General features: G+C 43.1%; 1 protein-coding gene across 1 annotated transcript in view; it reads right to left on the bottom strand.

The window, feature by feature from the left end:
* ELAPOR2 (endosome-lysosome associated apoptosis and autophagy regulator family member 2) overlaps positions 1–17,502 on the bottom strand; it is a 175,773-nt gene that overhangs the window by 13,332 nt on the left and 144,939 nt on the right. The window contains exons 15-21 of the mRNA XM_090041865.1: positions 16,445–16,618; positions 13,951–14,140; positions 8,331–8,427; positions 7,321–7,422; positions 2,776–2,902; positions 1,478–1,656; positions 357–522 (exon numbers count right to left, since the gene is read on the bottom strand). Coding sequence (XP_089897991.1) covers positions 357–522; positions 1,478–1,656; positions 2,776–2,902; positions 7,321–7,422; positions 8,331–8,427; positions 13,951–14,140; positions 16,445–16,618 — 1,035 coding nt within the window. The remainder of the gene's footprint in view (positions 1–356; positions 523–1,477; positions 1,657–2,775; positions 2,903–7,320; positions 7,423–8,330; positions 8,428–13,950; positions 14,141–16,444; positions 16,619–17,502) is intronic.

Below are 17,502 nucleotides of genomic sequence, written 5' to 3'. Positions count from 1 at the left end.
TTATACTCCACGGAGAATTGACTGGGCACACTTTGCTTTCTGCATATTAAATTTCTATGGAAAAGGACTAATGTCATAGCTTCAGGGATAGCATTTAAAGAGAGGTGACTCTGGCAAGTGTCAAGATGGAGGTGTCCATCAATCTCTTTTCAGATGTGGTCCACATTATGAGGATCCTTACAACAAAGGTGTTTAGGGAAAAGCTGGCAATGCTTACTTCCATAAACAATTCCAGTGATTTCAATGGAATCACTATGGCGACAATGAAATGTGCATTTGCAGGTTTCTGAAGTGCTATTAAAAGGAGCACCGCTACACAATCATTTTCAACATTCCTAATAAATAATAATGCTCACCTTTGTTGCCAATGATTTGAGCTTTCCCAGAAGTGACTGTTTATTTGAATATACTATTTCCTCTTCGTTATCTTCCCCTTCCATGATAGCACAGCTGTCAGCAGCTGGGAGCTCACACTCTTTTGAGTTTGCTGTCATCACTAATTTGGAATATTTATACTCCAGCCTAAAGGTATAAACACGGACAATTATGGTTTCTTTTTTTTCGCCTGCTCAATGTCCCATATTCTAGCATTATGCAGACAGTGCAGATCTTCATAATTTTATCTGCAGCTACTCCTCCAAGTTAATTGTTAGGCATTTCTTCAGAATTGGAAGTTATATTTTAAGAACCAGAAATAAGAAACATGCCGAGAACTTTCTATTTTGCAAACTAGAGCAAACCCCATAAAGTCTTTAAATCAAGATCCATGTATCCCTCTATGTCAGTGGTTCCTAGTCTTTTTAGACCGGGGTGTCCAAACTTTTTGAAAGTGGGGCCGGATCATGAACTTTTTATCAACCAGTGGGCTGGCGAGCCATATTCAAAGACCTCACAGGAAGCAATGTCACATCATCCCCTCCTCCCCCCCGCAATGAAAGTACAGTGTTTACTTTCGTTTCCCATCGCAGCACCTCGGGCCTCAGAAAACAGCTTGGAGGGCCACATGTTGGACAAGCCTGTTTTAGACTAATGGATCACTGTCAACACTCAAAATTTCTCAAGACACCCATTTATCGAGAGAAAGCCATTGGATCCTAATGGCCTTGTATGGGGGTCACAGTCTAGGAACCACTACTCTTAATCAAACTGAAACTGTAAGCTTAAGGCAGGAATCAGTAGATACAGGTAGATGATTCCAATGGTTCTTTCTGGCCTGAAAATCTATGACTTCATAAATATATATTACATCAGGGCTTAAAAAATCTTTAACTATCAGGGGTAAAGAGGAATATCCGCACTGGCATATTATTCCATCCTTGCCTACTTTGGGATTTGTGTTATCTTTCTGTTAGAGACAAAAAACTAGAGATGATTCAAGTTGGCCTTTCCTATGCTGTTCCAGAGTGCACAGGAATCAGAGCCTTTCCAGAGATCTCAGTGAGTTTTGGCTCATGTTACCTCAGTGCTTAACACTTACTTCTGATTCTTCTTCCAGAAGTAGCAGGTCAAGGCTATGAGTAGGACAGCTGTGAACGCCCCAACACCTGCTCCAACTTTTAACCAGAAGTCCACTGTTTCACAGGTACTGATCCTTTTCTCCGGCAAGGAAACCCCTTTGATGCACTGCTTTGGCTCATTCCATACATACAGGATTTCCTAGAAAGAGAATGAGAGGATATGAAAAAGTGGCTCAAATTCAGAGACTCATGTTGGATAGTCTGAGAAGATAACAAGATGTTTAAGAGAGAGGGTACCTGGAGAAAGGAGATACTTACTCTTTAACGAGTCTTCTCATTTTTTTGGTCAAATCAGAGTCAGACTGCACTGCACTGCATACATTTTCCCCACTAAGATGGCATTAAGGGGCCATAAACTGGTCATAAATGCCCCAAAAGTCATTCCTCTGTGAACAAGGATTTCCTGCTGTCAACCTGTGTCTGTAGCCCTCCATCTCACTCAGCATAGAGAGTGGATTGGGGAAGGCAGGGAAGGGTTGTGTGGCATGTGGGAGGGTATATGGCAGTAGCTTACTAGAGGCGTCGGTGATGGGGGCATGAGCCCCAGGCACTGACAAAGATAGGGGTGCTGGAACTGAGGCTTGGGGGAATCCTAGAACAGAAGCAGTTACTCTGCTAATCTAGCAGCTACAAACTACGGCTGTGTGAGAAGCGGCTGGGAATTGGGTAGCAACATCAAGGTGGTTCTTGGGTCCTGCTAGATAAGTGCTGAGAGAGAAAGAAGCAGGAGGTGAAGACAGCGGGGTGTCCCCCTGCTGCCGCCAAATTAGAAGTTGTGTTTCTTCACTCAGCATGGCATTTGGTAGCACCTCTCAAAAGAGAGGTGGGGACACCTTCCCACATAGCTGTCAGGCATCTAGACTGGCTCTGGCTCCACCATGGTCTTTTCCTCTCTGCAGAACTAGATCCCAGCTGCTGTCAGGACCTGAGAGCCCCTGCCTTTACCACCTAGGTCCTGGACACCACCCAGAGCCTCAAGCACGACCCTGGGTGCCGCTGCAACTTAAGGGCAACAAAGGAACTTGGTATGCCTCTCAGATGTGGTAGCACAGACTTGACATGAAGGACCCTGAAATAAAGGACCAACTTATGATAGCCTAGAAAACACTTCAGAGAGCTGGAGAATCAGGGAGCGCTACAACACCGCACTGTGCATGCTGGTGCAGAATCCTGTGGTGCTGACAGAGGCAGTTCAACAGTGGCCAACAGCTCCACAAAACCATCCTGTTTGATTATTTATCAGGCATCAGCCTCATACCTGAAATCCTTTTTTGCAAGCTCCCTCAATCTCATGGTAGTCATGCTCCATGCACAAAGGGCAGGCTTCAGCACTTTCCCACATGAAGTAAAATGTGCATCCATCACAGGTGCCGGCAGGGCACAAGCTGGGAGAAAAGCAAAGCAAAGCTTGGTTACCATTTGTGGCACAGATGTCTATCCTAGGGGATGGAGAAACAGCCCACCTCCTGTACAGCCAGCCTATTGCTGAAGGCTGCTAATGACCATTACAACAAATTACCCTTCACTAATTCAATATTTAAAAAAAAAAATCAAAATTCCCAGGGAAAAATTTTGCAGGCAACAGAACACCTTGTGTCAAATTTAAAAAGTGACTTCGATGTCAAATTTCTGGAAATAATAGTGTGATTATGAGTGTGATACAAGAACTTCTACTGAACAGAATGAAATAGAACTTAAACCTATACTGAATAATGGATTTATTCCAGATTTGCAAAATTACTGATAAAGTCAGATTCTCACCAATTGTGCCAATCTAATCTCCTTAGTAGCCATGGTCTGTCACTGTGAGATAAGGAATACTGTGTGAGGTAGATCTGTGATCTTTTTAGGTTGTTAGGTTACCTTTTGGAAATACCCTTAAAATCATTTTAAGATGAACATATTAAGGATGACCATATGTTCTGGTTTGGCTGGGACAGCCCAGATTTCAGAGGCCAGTCCCAGCCAGCCAGTGAAAATTACAATGAGCGTCCCAGGTACAAAGGCAGAGCAGTAGGAGCTGTGAAATAGGAAGCCCTAGCAGACTGCAAAATTGCATGATTAGTGGAATAATCATTAACAGTAATTGTTACTTCACCGGTCATTGTTGACACCTGTGCAGTAAAGAACATGGATTTCACATCATCTCATATTTTACATATTTTAAGCTGTTTTGGTTGCATCCATTTCTGATGTGCAGGGATCCTGGTATTCTCCAATTTAAAAAAAAATCCCCAATTTTGGGGTTATAAAAAGTAACCCAAAATCCACATTTTCCCATGATGAAAATGAACCACCACTAATACATAGATAGATAGGTATAGTAGTGTTTCATATATATACACATCACACACACACACATATATATAATATACACATACCTAATATATATACACACATACACCTATTTTTTTATATATATATAGTGGTGGTTCATTTTCATCATGGAAAATGTGGATTTTGGGTTACTTTTTTTAACCCAAAAATTGGGTATTTTTTAAAATCAGAGAAAACCAGGATCCCTGCTGATTTCATATGTTTGGTTTACACACTCACTCTAAGTGCTTGTATTTGAGTGCATCTTTGTCAGGTGTTCCAGATAATTAGGGTGACAGGAATGGGCACATTCATTGGCTGAGACTAGCTGTTACAAGCTGCTGCTGCTGTATAAAGAAGCCCCACTTTTTCAGACACGGGCAATGATTCTGGGATGTCTCCACCCACACACTCCAGAATCAAGACAACCAAAGTCAGTTCCCACTTCTGAAAAACCTGGGCTAAGCAATTTTAGCTTTGTGCTCTGCTGCTTGCCGTGACTAACAGAAAGCTCTAGAGAGTTAGAGTACACACCACTGCCTCATAAAGAAAAATGGATTTGAAACAACTGTCAAAATTATAGCTAGATTTCAGCATAACTTCCACAGAAAACCCTAGCTAGCAAAGTTATAGAGGTCTCTGCTCCAGTGCCTCAGAATGTTTTTATAAAGTATTTTTTTTAGAAGAGTTGAAAAATAAATGTCTTTGTGCTAAAAAGAGTGTGTCAAGTTTATGCTTGATGTAACTCCATTGATATCATTAGCAAAAAGCTATGCTTATAGGAGAAATCTTATACATTGCAAGAAAAAATGTTTATTTGGAGAGAACCCATCACTATTGTAGCTTCACAGACAAATCCAGATCTGACCGATTCTGACCAATCCACAGGCAGCAAATTCTTCACCAAAGATCAGTTTTGTCCCCATGTATTTTTCTAGTAATGTCTCACTACAGTTACAGATACTTGCATGAAACAGAAACGAGACCCCAGTGCTCCAGTACTGTAAGTCAGAGATGGTGAAGACACCAGCAGGGTCCACGTGCCATGGGGGCCACACAAGAGGGCCATGCCCCCCTCCCTCCTCATCTCCCGAGCTGCAAAGTCTTCTGGCATCGTGTGGACAAGCGGCTCCTCAACACCTCCTTAGCTGCAGACTCCCTTGCTGCACTGTGCCATGGGCTCCCCCAGCACTGCAGGATGCACCACCCTGCCATGCCTCACACCCTGTGACAGGCACAGGAGGTGAAGACCGGAGAAGAGAGGGAGAGCCTGCAGACTTTGGCAGCAGCAGCCAGCGGTGAGGGGGGAATGGCAGCCAGGGGAAGCCCAAGGGCTGCAGATCACCTCCCTCACAGGCCACATGCCCTGCTGTGAGCAAGTATTGTTGGATAGCCCAATTGGAAGTAATCTCATTGCCACCATCACCACCACCACCACCCTGAAACTGAGGGAGGAGAGATGCTGATTTCCAGATCTTCAACATATTGTGGAGATCTGTCGTCAGGCCCAGTCTCAGACTCCTCAAACAGTATAAAGGTACAGTGTAAAACCCCTTATCGCTTTTCTTTTGCAGCTGGCTGGCTGTTCCATATGGGGTGGCTAGAGTCTGCTTCCTACTGATCTAATTGTGATGTTTTGGGTGATTTCTTCCATATGTGGTGGACATGCTCTATAATAGTTAAATGCCAGAAGGACGTTTCCCAGCCTACTGAACAGACAACTTCCTTTCCACAAGTCTGAGAATACAGAAGTGCCATTTTAATATTCAGTTAACAAAACAAAATATTACTTGCAATGCCATGATGCTCACTCAATTTTTATTCCCAGCAGCTAGATTTATAACAATTAAATGCAATCACAGCTAATAAGCAACTCGTTTAGGAAAGCGTGGAACACAGTTACTGTAGAAACGTGGACTCATAAGAGACTTGCACTGTGACTTTGAAATCTAGTTGCCCATTTCTGGTGGACCAGGGAGCTAAAAGCCCGATCTCATGCCTTGATTTTGCTACTTTAGAACTTTCTCTCTCAATTACAGACTATTTTCTCTTCATACATATCAAGGACACCAGTAGACCTCTTTCCTGAATACTACCTTGCTTAGGTTATAACAAGCAGCAAAGAATTCACCGATTTTTGTTATAAATAAAAGTACTACTTTACCCAATACTAAGTGCTGTGTGTGGAGAACAAGAGAGCTAGTGGGGGGGAAGGTTACTTGTTTTTAATAAATATTATGTGTCCCTTGGGTTATGTATTATCTGTTTTGGCCCATCTTGCTTCTGGCTGTATTTGGGGGGAAATGATGCATAATACTTTATTTTAAAGTGTTATTGAGTTGTTTTAATCAGCTGTTGTCACAGACTCATAGAGAAAAAAGGGGCTTGCAGATGCTAAGCATAGTTGGGCTGGGCAGATCAACACAGCTGGTAACAGAGAGCTGCAGCTCAGAGGTGCAGTCTAAGAGTGATCCTGCAGTTCCATGCAGAGAGGGGAAGGCTAGATTAGAAGATCCTCTTTGAGCAGCTAGGCACCTAACTCCATCCTAGATGCATTACAGGCTGGCTGGGGAAGCTGCATAAATTCCGCCTATGTTTCCATAGAGGCCCAATCTGTCAGGTGGTCACAGAATATGCCTAACAGCAAAAGGAAAGGGCTTCTGCAGGACCATAACAGCAAGACTAAGCAGCATCCAGTTCACCGGGAGATGCTGTGGCCTGGATACTCATCTGGATGAAACGAACATGGGCCTCTGATTAGTAAGAGATGATGGAGTGTTTCACAGTACTTGCATAAGGTGACTAAGGAACAGGGTGAAAAAGTACCCTGGTGAAATCAATCTTGGCTTTATACATCAATGTAAAACAACATGGGGTTCAGAAAAGGACAGATGTGGAGGAATCCTGGGGTCTCCCCCACAATATCTGACTACTACTGCACCTCACCACTCAGTGGTGGAGAGCAAGTGACAGCCTATTTGTTTCACAAGCGGCTACTGTGCGATAAATGCCACTAGGTGAAACCTAAACTTGGGTAGCTTACACCCACTAGGGTTTTACCCCCAACTCTTTCAGAGGTAACTGGATTGGACTGGGTGATGACTTAACGATCTGCATTCTCTGTCTGCTGCTGCTTTGACACTGGTGAAACGCCCATTTCAATGGTATGTGTATTTTGTCCGTCTACCCCCTAAAGCAGGGCTGTGCAATTCGTGGCCTGTGGGTTGCATGCAATCTGCAAGTTGTTAAAATGCAGCTCCCAGGCTCCTGCCCAGCAGCCAGTCCCATCCCCCTCTGCCCCCAGAACAACCAGGAAGAACGCCTGAGCAGCCTAGTGGCCAATGGCTCACCTGGTGTGTTCTGCACAGCATATAGCCCCTGCTAGCATGGCCCCCAGTGGCCTAGAAGCTGGACAGCCCTGCCCTTAAGATTTTGCTTAAAGGAAGTGGGGACACTCGGCATTATTATAATACAAATAATTAAATACCTGGGAACTGAAATATCTCCCTGATTGGGTTTGGAGGGGTCACATCTCATTGTCACAATGGTTGCACGTCCATTTTCACAAGAGGTTGTAACTGTGGAAGACCTAATCCAAAATAAAACAAAACCTGCAATAAATATTTAGTTCATTTTCACTAGATATGTGTTGTGCAGTATTTGTACTTTAGATGCACAGTATTTGTATTTAAATACATAAATGTAAACACACAGCTTCAAGACATATCTGCCCGCATATGTATAGGTACAGCTCTAGAGATACTGTCACACCTCACTGTTCTTTGCCATTGTCAGATGAAAGGAGGAACGAGACAATTTATAACTGATTATATAATCATTTTACATCCCTGCATACTTTAAAAAGGTGCATTTCAGGGACTCTTCACAGAGGAACAGCTTCTTCCCATGCCAAAATCAAATGATTAGAAAATGATAGCCGTAAGCAGTATGGTCTGAGAGTTACTAAAAACCCAAGAAGCTGCAAACGACTCTTCCCTGAAATAGCAGAAGTTGGGCATGCCTTGGAGACCAGAACTCGCTGCCCCATTATGCAGTACAGCATAATAATCTGAGCCAAAGTATGGCCGTTGGCTATAATATTACCCAGACGAACATGAAAAACAGGAAGAAGCTGGTATGATCTGGGCAAGTCTGAATCAAGTGATTTTTTCCCCTGTTTCAGTTTTGGAAACATGAATGCAAATATACAGGGGTTTCTACTGCCATAAATGTTTCAAAGCAAATGAAGGAAAAACCATGCCAAAAAAACTAAGATATAATATAGCACCTAGAGAAATCATGGCTCTGGTTCCACTCTGTGTGCTCAAAACTGACTCAGATTTGTACAGGCAATGGTGTTTACTGATGTCCTAGGCTTGTCATCAACACTCCTCTCAGCATTAGCCAGAGACTGGATGAGTGCCTTAAGGATCTTCTGTCTAAGACTACTCTTCCATTAAACAAACAAAAATCATTGATGTAGAATTTTCCACCTACTTGTAAAAGAAATGCACATCAGGTATTTTCCTTGGAGAAGGTGGAAACATTTCTGTTTTCATGCTAATATTTTCCAACGTGGTTTCCACTGTAGCTCCTAAAATAATAGCCGAAAGAAACAAGAAACAGGTTAAGAATGAGATTTTTGGAGGATTCATGTACTGTGCTTTCACAGTCTACATGTTTTCAACGGATGGTACTTGACTTCTAGGCATGAACTCATCCAGTAACTTTGTGTTAAGTGCTATCTTTTAATATAAGTGAACTCTACAGATTTTTGTCTCTTTCAGACAAGGTACAAGCCTATAAGATAAAATGCATTATATAATTTTAATAATTACAAAACATAATTAGATAAAATACATTACATAATCTTAATATAAACTCTATCATTGATAAATCAAAGTGTAAAAAACAGTCTTCATTTTTTTATGTGAATTTACAGCTTTGTAAGGAGGATGCCAGATACAGGACCTAAATGAGTGCTGTCTTCCTTCAAAGGACAGGCAATTCTGGGAGGAAAGAGACAAGTCAGTGTGCAGTCCCCTGGAGCAGAAATTCCAAATGCAACAGAAAGATTGCGTAGACTTACAAAGCCATATGGAAAGTTTTTTATGATATGCAGTGGAATAAATAATACAGTATCACATGAAACTACAGGCTGCAGGGATCTTGGAAGGGAGCTAACCCAGAGAAAATCCAAGCAACCTTCTTAGAAATCCTTCTAGTCCCATGAGAAAGAGAAGACAATTTGGAGGTAAACTGCTGGTTGCATGACTGGTGCGAAAGGTTTGGTTTTATGAAACACTGAGCCACTCCAGAAGGAGAGGGATCTGGCCGAATAGGACAACAAAAGACTGACTTTCATATGGGGGAGGGAGGTGCTCATTTTCTGCTGGAGACTATCAGGAGCAACCAGAAGGCCAGCATACAAGTAGGGTGCTAAGATGGCAACGAAGGTCAATAGAAGAAATATTTCAGCTGCTGAGGAGTCTCTGAGGAGTGTGGATAAGAAGCCCGAGGAATCAGAAAGTCTTAGTAATGAGGAAAACAACAGATAAACTTGACTGAAACCTGCTGGGTTAACTCTCACGGTTAGATTGTTAAAAATATCTAAAAGGATAGAACAGATCATTGAGGTACAAGGCCAGCAATCTATATTGCAGATGCCATTGATTATGCTAGTCATTGATAACTAAGGATTCCACATGCACATGGATTTATAAGATGACTGACAAAACCCTCAAAAGGGGGGAAGGCTCGGGTTTGCTACAGCTCATCAAATGGGATGCTACTCCACGAACATCTGGTGGTGAGGTAAGAAAAACTTTATTATTATGGGGCAGAGCTTCATTTTCAACACGCATGCTGGAGATCCCATGAAGCCAGTAGTAAAATATTTTTAGATTTTCTAAATATTATAGTTGATAATTATATCACCCAAAATACACTGGTCCCAACAAAAGGTAACACTGCTTTGGACTCTGTTATGTCAGATGAAGATGAACCAATCACTGGACAGAAAATTTGTCTATGGATCACAATCAGATTTCATTTAATATGGGCAAACCAAGGTGTGTCCTAACTGTATAATTTAGGCACACAGGTTTGTATGTATATACTTGATGCTTCAGAAAAACTCATTTCCCAAACTGAGAAGAATTATGAGAAAAACTGACTAGGAGGACAAAATGAGAGAGAAATGTGAATGGAAATAAGAATTCCTTGAAAACAAACTGATTATTATTAGATGGCCAAAAAGCCTGCGATTCCTAAATAAGCAACTTTGCCAAAAAGCCCAACTTCTGTACTAAGTGAAGGCAGCAATTTGAAATAAAAAAATGGGATACAACTAACAAGAAAAAAGGGACATAGATAAATCAATTAAAATATAAAAATTAGGAAAAACAGAGAAGTACTAAAGGAAACTAAAGATATTAAAAAGCCATCAGGGCTGGCGACAGCACTAAAGGGCAAAAAGGAGGTAATTAAGTACATCAGGAAAAGCAAACCTACTGATATTAGAAGACTGTTACCATAATAGAGACAGTTACTTTGTTAATCACTCACAGAAAAGACAGAAATGCTTCATAAATATTTTTGGTCTCTGTTTGGAAAGAAACAGGATGATGAAGTCTATTAGTAACTAAGAAGGATGTTAATTAGCATCTACAGAGCACAAATGCTTATGAATCACTCAGCCATGGTAACTTAGATGTAGGAGCCCTAGCAGAGTTGGCTGAGGACCTATCTAGCCTGATATTCATTTTAAACACATCTTAGGATGCTGGGGAAATCCTGGAAGCCTGGAAGAGTAGTAATACTATGTCAATATTTAAGTGCTAGTAGGAAAACTTGGTGATTGGCTGGTTAGCCTGACATCAATCCAGAAGCAAATAATCTGCAGATGGCAGAGCACTCAATCAGAGAAGATCTAAAAGTGATGAATATAATTAAGGGCAATCAACATGATTTTATGGGAAACAGATAAAACAACCCTAATTCCATTCTTTGATAAGATTGGCTGATAAAGAAAACTACAGAGAAGTAATTTTTTTTCATAAAGTATTTCACTTACTACTGTTCAACACATGATTTAAAACAAAACAATATACTGTCAAATAAAGTACATATTAATGAATTTAAAAGCTGCAAACTTAGAGATGTCAAAAAGTGGTTGTCAATGGGAAATTATAGTCCAATGGAGTGTTTCTACTGCCATTGATATTGGGCACAATTTCATACAACAATTTCATCAGTGATCTGGAAGTTAATAAATCTCTACTGATAAAATTTGTGGAGGGCACAAAGATTGCCAGAGCTGTAAGTACTGATGAGGACAGAGTAATACAGAATAGTCTGGATCATTAGAGAGGATGGGCCAGCTCAAATAAAATGTGTTTTAAAACAAACGTACATAAGAATGAGGAAGGCAGGCCACAAAAGAGCAGCACAAGCAAGTCAACAGGAGCTTCCAATGCCATGATGTGGCAGGGAGGAGTAACACAGACACAAGATAAAGAAGGATGCAGTGAATGGGGGTAAAGAGGTGAGACAAGCACTAAAACTCATCACCATTTTAAAAATATGGACATGAGAACTGTATGTTCAAACACTGGAAAGAATGCAAAAGAGTCACAAAAATGCTCTAAGGGGAGGAAAAAAAGATTTCTAGTGACAGACTTAGAGCTTGATCTGTTCAGTTCATCAAAGCAAAGAGTGCATATTGACTACAGCATTGAAAGGGACGTCTATATTGTCTCTCCCCTAAAATTTTAGTGGGGGGACAATCTCAAGCATGCCCCATCCACTTGCATTTGCCAAACCCAGAGTGGTTTCATGCCAAATTTCTGGGGGTCTTACCACATGGCCATTCTCAATGCCTCTGTCTCTGGCACTTGAGCAGCTTCATGGGATGCCCCAGAGTAGCTTCACCACCGCGTGTTTGGGTTTAGCATGTGTGAACAGGGGCAGGTAGGCATGGCATGTGTATCTGGGGACACAATGTAAATGTACTTACTCTAAGGGTGGGGACAGAGTTTTTAATAGAGAGAAACATAAAAAAGTATCAACATCTGGAAGAGGAAGGCAGACAACTTCCAACTGGAAATAAGGCACACCTTTTGTTTTGTTTTGTGTTTTTTTAAATAGCAAGGGTGTTTAACCCTCTCTGATAGGTGCTTTTCCTAGCGTGCCTACTCTGCTGGGTTGGATGATGTAAGGAGTGGTGCATATTATCCATTGCTTGACAGCTTCAATATGAGATTGGGCACCTTTTTGGAAGATATATGTTATGTTTGTCCAAGGCATTCACAGATAAAGGACTCCAGCCACAAGTGGGGGAAAGAGTGCTGCCAGACTGGCAGGCACAGAATATATTGTAAATATAAAGTAAAATTATATATGCATTGGCATGAACAGATTCAATAGAAAGTAACTGAAGAGTCACACATGCAGATTCAACACATTCACATATCTCACAATACACTATGGTCAAACACAAATTATTGAGTTCAATATGTGAAAAACTAGTGACAAGTAAGAGTCTGTGGTCTCATGCTCCTTTCCAGGCATAGACTCTTAAAAACACAGTACATATTTTGTAGATGGAAGAAGTCATATTCTCTGCAAAGAAAAAAACAACATTGTGTTCCTACTTTTTTCTTCTCATGTCCTTAAAATTACCACTTGGTCTCCTGTACTATAAACACACAGATGAACACAAACAGGGCAGTACAAGGGACAGCAGTCTCCATGGCTAAGTACAGACAGTCAGAAAGCCCAAGGCTGAACTGATTTAGTCTTTGCAGGTTAGTCTGAGCTGCAGAGATTAAACTGAGAAACAGCTGAACAGATAGTCACTTTGGATTCAGGAAATGCAGCCACAAGCCTGCAGCGGCTTAGGCCAGAAGCCAGGGGGCACCAGAGCATGCCTCTGGCACATAGCCACCACGGGCTGTGTGTTCACTTCCTCTTCCTGCTGCCCCCAAGATCTCTGAGATTTGCAATCCAGAATCACAACAGCAGAACTCTGCAGGGTTGCTCATCACTTCCTTGTCCTACTTCCAGGTGCCTCTGGGATTTGTAGTTCACAGTTGCAGCCAGCAGTAAGTTTAGCAGGATAGGGCACCTCTGTACTTGGGAAAGAGGGTTTTAAACCCCTCCCTGGCCCCAGCCCTCAGACGGGATTTGCCTAGGGGGAAGCAATCCCTGCTTCTGCCCCCACCCTGCTTCTCTGCTGGAGCAGACAGCACAACCCACCCTAGGGCTGCAAAGCATGCTAGGATGCTGGGGGACTGTGATTTAACTTGAACCAGGAAGGGGTCTGGGACAGAAGTATCAGACTTAACTGACAACCCAAGTCAGTTAAGTCTGATACTACATTCAACCAGGTTTATCTTAAACCAGTTTCAGCCATTTTGAAACTAGCTTATGTGCACTAAACATCTGTTCTGTTACAGGTTTAAACCAGTATCTGATTACTTAAACCAGCTTATATGTAACTTCTGTCCCTAGCCCAGGTCACAGCCTCCTGAGTATGGGAGTGGGTGACAGACAGCCTGCCTGACTTGCATCATTTTCCAAAGCACAGTTGACAGGCTGGGAACAGCAGCAAGAGGATGGTATAGATCAGGAGCTATTTAATTCTCCCCTACAGGAAAGGGGAGTCCAGGACTGAATTGTGCCTCTAACTACCTTTCTGGTCTGCTCCCGGGAGGACAAAGCTATGCACAGGTTTCTTCTCCAAACTACCATCTCTATTTCCCCTACCAAGTATCTTCAAGAAAGCTTGCTTAAAACAGTCTGAGAGGTGCTTCCTCTTTTGTTTCTGTATTGTGTTATCTGGTCCTGTGCTCTCTTTTGCCTGAAAAAAGTAGGAACCTGTTATGCCTTGAGCGTAACTTGCCTATCAAGAGCTGAGGAGATCATCTTCTCAAGGATCAGAGAAAGGGAAAATACAATTGCCACACAACATGGGGTGCCTTGTCCACAGAGGTGCTGGGAAAATTCCACTGATGGGATTAGACCGTGAAGCAGTGTTGCCCCTTCTCTTATTTGTAGATGACCAATCTGTAGAGTGTGTATTAAGTGCAAAGAAGCAAAAGACAAAACCACATACCTAAAAATGCATCAGCAAGACTGTTGGACTGCAGAGCCAGGGCTGTCCTGAACCCCTTGCTGTCAGATGGGATGATGGTAGACTGGCACACAAAAGCTCCCATGAAGTTTGAATCATCTTCTGATTCAGCCACCATATCCTTTAGAGTGACATCTGTTATGTTGTCAGTGCAAATGGCCATCTTCTTTCCCTGTAGATATTAGATGAGGGTGAAAATGGGCTTTTATTTCCTGCAGGATTTTCACAGACTTGGGAGGGAGGGGATGTAAAGAGGGAAGGTGCGTTCCTCTCATGACAGCTTGAAAAGAATTTGAAATTGTCAGCAAGGAGGAGACAAACGGCAACATTAAATTGTCCCATCATGAAGGTTCCAATTAAATCTGGACGCGTATTCTGAAACAGCCAGACACTTCCCTCTTATGTATTGCTCAGGACCTGTGCTATTAAGCATCCTTATTTGTTTTTCTTGACAACATAGCACTTACTTGCAATGCATAATAGAATGTCTTGCAACGAAAAACTGTATTTCCCTTAACCACATAATGATTCATTATATGATACCTCGTTATCTGGGACTTAACCCAGGAAAAACTGTTCACAGAGAATGAATGCATGCAATGCTTAAAGGAATGCCTATTGGTTTCTACAACACTGCATTAATACATCTCAGAGATGTATCCCTCCCTAGAGACCTCCATGAGAAATGCAGAGCAACTGTCACAACAGACAAGGCAATTCACTCCTTGCGGGCCCAATTCCATAAAATACTGAACATTCAGGGTGTGTCCAGATGAACACGCACGTGCGTTTTCCTGGAGACAAATAGCAGCAACACGTAGTTGTGTCGCTGCTACTTGTCCCTGAGGAATGCTCACGCACACATGCTCTGGCACATGGCAAGTTGCCCTGGGTGGGGTAGGGGAGGCTGAGGCCAGCACCTGGGCTGGCCCCAGCAGTCTTACCTGGGGTTCTGAGTGCTTCCTGGGGCTTCAGCAGCAGCAATCCAGCATGCAGAGCCTGGCTGGCAGCTGGAGCGTGGATCTGGCCAGCCAGGCTCCGGTTTCAGGCAGCACACTCCAACGCCATATGCACCACCTCGTTTTTTTCCAGTCGCAGGTTTTTTTGGACACCAGGATCCCCCAATGTCAAAAAAAACCTGCCATGCTGCCAAGCACGGCAAACGCCTGCATATGCGATGCATATGGTTTGCAGCACCACATACTGCACGTGCCCATTTGTCTGCATGTGCCCTCAGCATCCCCAGTCCAGAAGAGCACTGAAGCATGTGAGTTACTCTAAGACACTGGGACTGCTGGTATACAAAATGTTGCATGTGTATTTAAGCATTTTGGTGGAAGAGCACTCCACGCCCTGTAGGATCAAGCTGTAAGGTACAGCACTTGCATAGATTTAAGCACATGAGTGTTTCCATTGTCTTCAGTACCACTAGCGACATCACTGGGATGACTAACCCACATGTTTAAATGTATCCATCTGCTGAAGTGCTTTGAGGAATCAATAATCATTGCTTTAGTGTATTTCAAAATTTAGATTAAGCCTTTGTTGCTGTAAACTGCCATCTTCCAGATGATGTGCATTAACACTCAGCAACAGAAGCATATGCTTTTACCGAAATTAGTTAAATGCATTTCATTATTGCTCTAACAGTCGGAAAGCAAACAGTCAGAGACCTCAATAACTGGCAGGTGTGACTGGAAGTGAAGGCTGGTGGGTAGCTGGGCAAAGAGGTGCTCTGCTGACAACAACATCTTCACTTGAGTGAGAAGGGAACCTGGGGCCATATGGAAAGAAGCTGACAGTTAAAAATTTCAGTTCTTAGTTTGGGCTGGTTTTGCAGCAGAATACCACATTAGCAAGAGATAGGTCAGGTGAATGGCCCTGGAGATCCCACAGAAAAACAAAAGAAGGTCCGGGATTCTGTTTCCTGAGCATCTCCTTAATTTAAAGCAGGGGTCTTAAAGCCTGTGGCCATCTCTGGCCTGTGGATCTATACATCCAGCCTGCAGGGTTCCCAGAGTGGCTGGGAATTTGGGGACAGGGCCTGTAGCCAAACTCTGGGGTGTGGAGCCCCATTAGGGACACATCTCAGCAGCAACAGGGCAAGTACTAGCCCCTGCAGCTCCCTGACACTGCTCACCCTGCCAGCAGAGGTGGTTCCAGACCCAGCACACGAGAAGCCCCATGGTTCAGATCTGGCTGGAAGTCCAAATGTGCTTAACTCCCCTGGCCTGAAGCACTACAGTCCTCTTGCCAGAATATCATTTTGCCATAAACAGGAGCCTCATTTGTGATTGGATCCAAATCCCAATGGAAAGGTTTGGCACTGAGCTGGGGCCTAAATGCAGAAGGAGCTCAAGACAATTAAGACCTCCCCAAATCAGGTGCTGATTAACTACTAGGAGGCCACAAAGATATACACAATCAAACTCAGTGAGGCTAGCCCATTCCCTGTCCCTACTACGTCAGCACCTACCTCATTCCCACATAGGCTGATGTTAAAGAAATGAAAGAACTTGGTTCCTCTAGACGTGAAGCTGGGTCCACTCATTAACGAGCCCACACCACTGAGGTTACTGAAATCATAATTCAGGCTCTGGTTATCCTTGAAATACGACACCAGACAGTCACTGAAGCACGTGGAGTGGTCCTTCCAGAGGAAGAAAAGTATATTAAAAGACAGTTACAGACCCCCTGGGTTAAAGCAAATGGGAGTATATGGTTCCCATATATATAAGGAGTATGCTTGGTTCAGAGCTCCCCCTTCTCAGCTGGTGAGGCGAGAGCTCCCATTTCTATTTAAATCTCTTTTAACCAGAGTCCACAGCTTATACATACTGTAGGTTGTATACATTATATTGCAATCAGTCTGCAATTCTAGTCCACAGAGGGCCATGGCAGATTTATGTAGCCCACACTGACACAGCATTGCCCTCTCCCCCATCTTCAGGTAACTACATGATGTATACATTTATGAATTAATTACTGACTTAGTGTACTAACAGATCTGATGCTTTAAGCCTTGTAATAGAGGCCTGTGTTTTTAGATCTGGAAGTCCTGAGTTTAGCCTTTGTAGATGGACCTCACAAAGACATTGTCACACTCACCCATTACAAGAGGACACACAGAACCATAAGCAGAGTGTTTTGTTAAGCAATTGCAAGCAGACATGGTGCCAGGAATGGGTCTGGAGCAATGGCACTGTTGACTAACTACATCACAGAGCTAGCAGTGGCCATTTCCATGGTGAAGCAGACAGCTCTGTCCTTGGGCTGAGTGCTCTGAGCTCCTAGCTGAGTGATTGCTGCCTGTGTCTGACAAAAGCCCTAACAAAGGGGCAGCGCCAGTCCATGCTCCGCAGAGCATAAAAGGAGATCCCCTGAGTGATCAGGGAGTGAGCAAACAAGGGGAGCAAACAGAGCAGTTTTTAAGTCAGTTTGCCACCCCCCCCAACCCCCCCCCCCCCCCCCGCTTTCAGGGGAAGCCTTTAAGGGTGTTCATAGATGTGTTCCAGGAGGGAAGGGTGTGCCTCA

The sequence above is a fragment of the Crocodylus siamensis genome, chromosome 4 (assembly GCF_052110815.1).
Source record: "Crocodylus siamensis isolate JL-2025a chromosome 4, ASM5211081v1, whole genome shotgun sequence".
In the NCBI taxonomy this organism is placed as follows: Eukaryota; Metazoa; Chordata; order Crocodylia; family Crocodylidae; genus Crocodylus; species Crocodylus siamensis.
The sequence above is the reverse complement of the archived record's forward strand: the minus strand, read 5'-3'. Positions and strand labels throughout refer to the sequence as shown.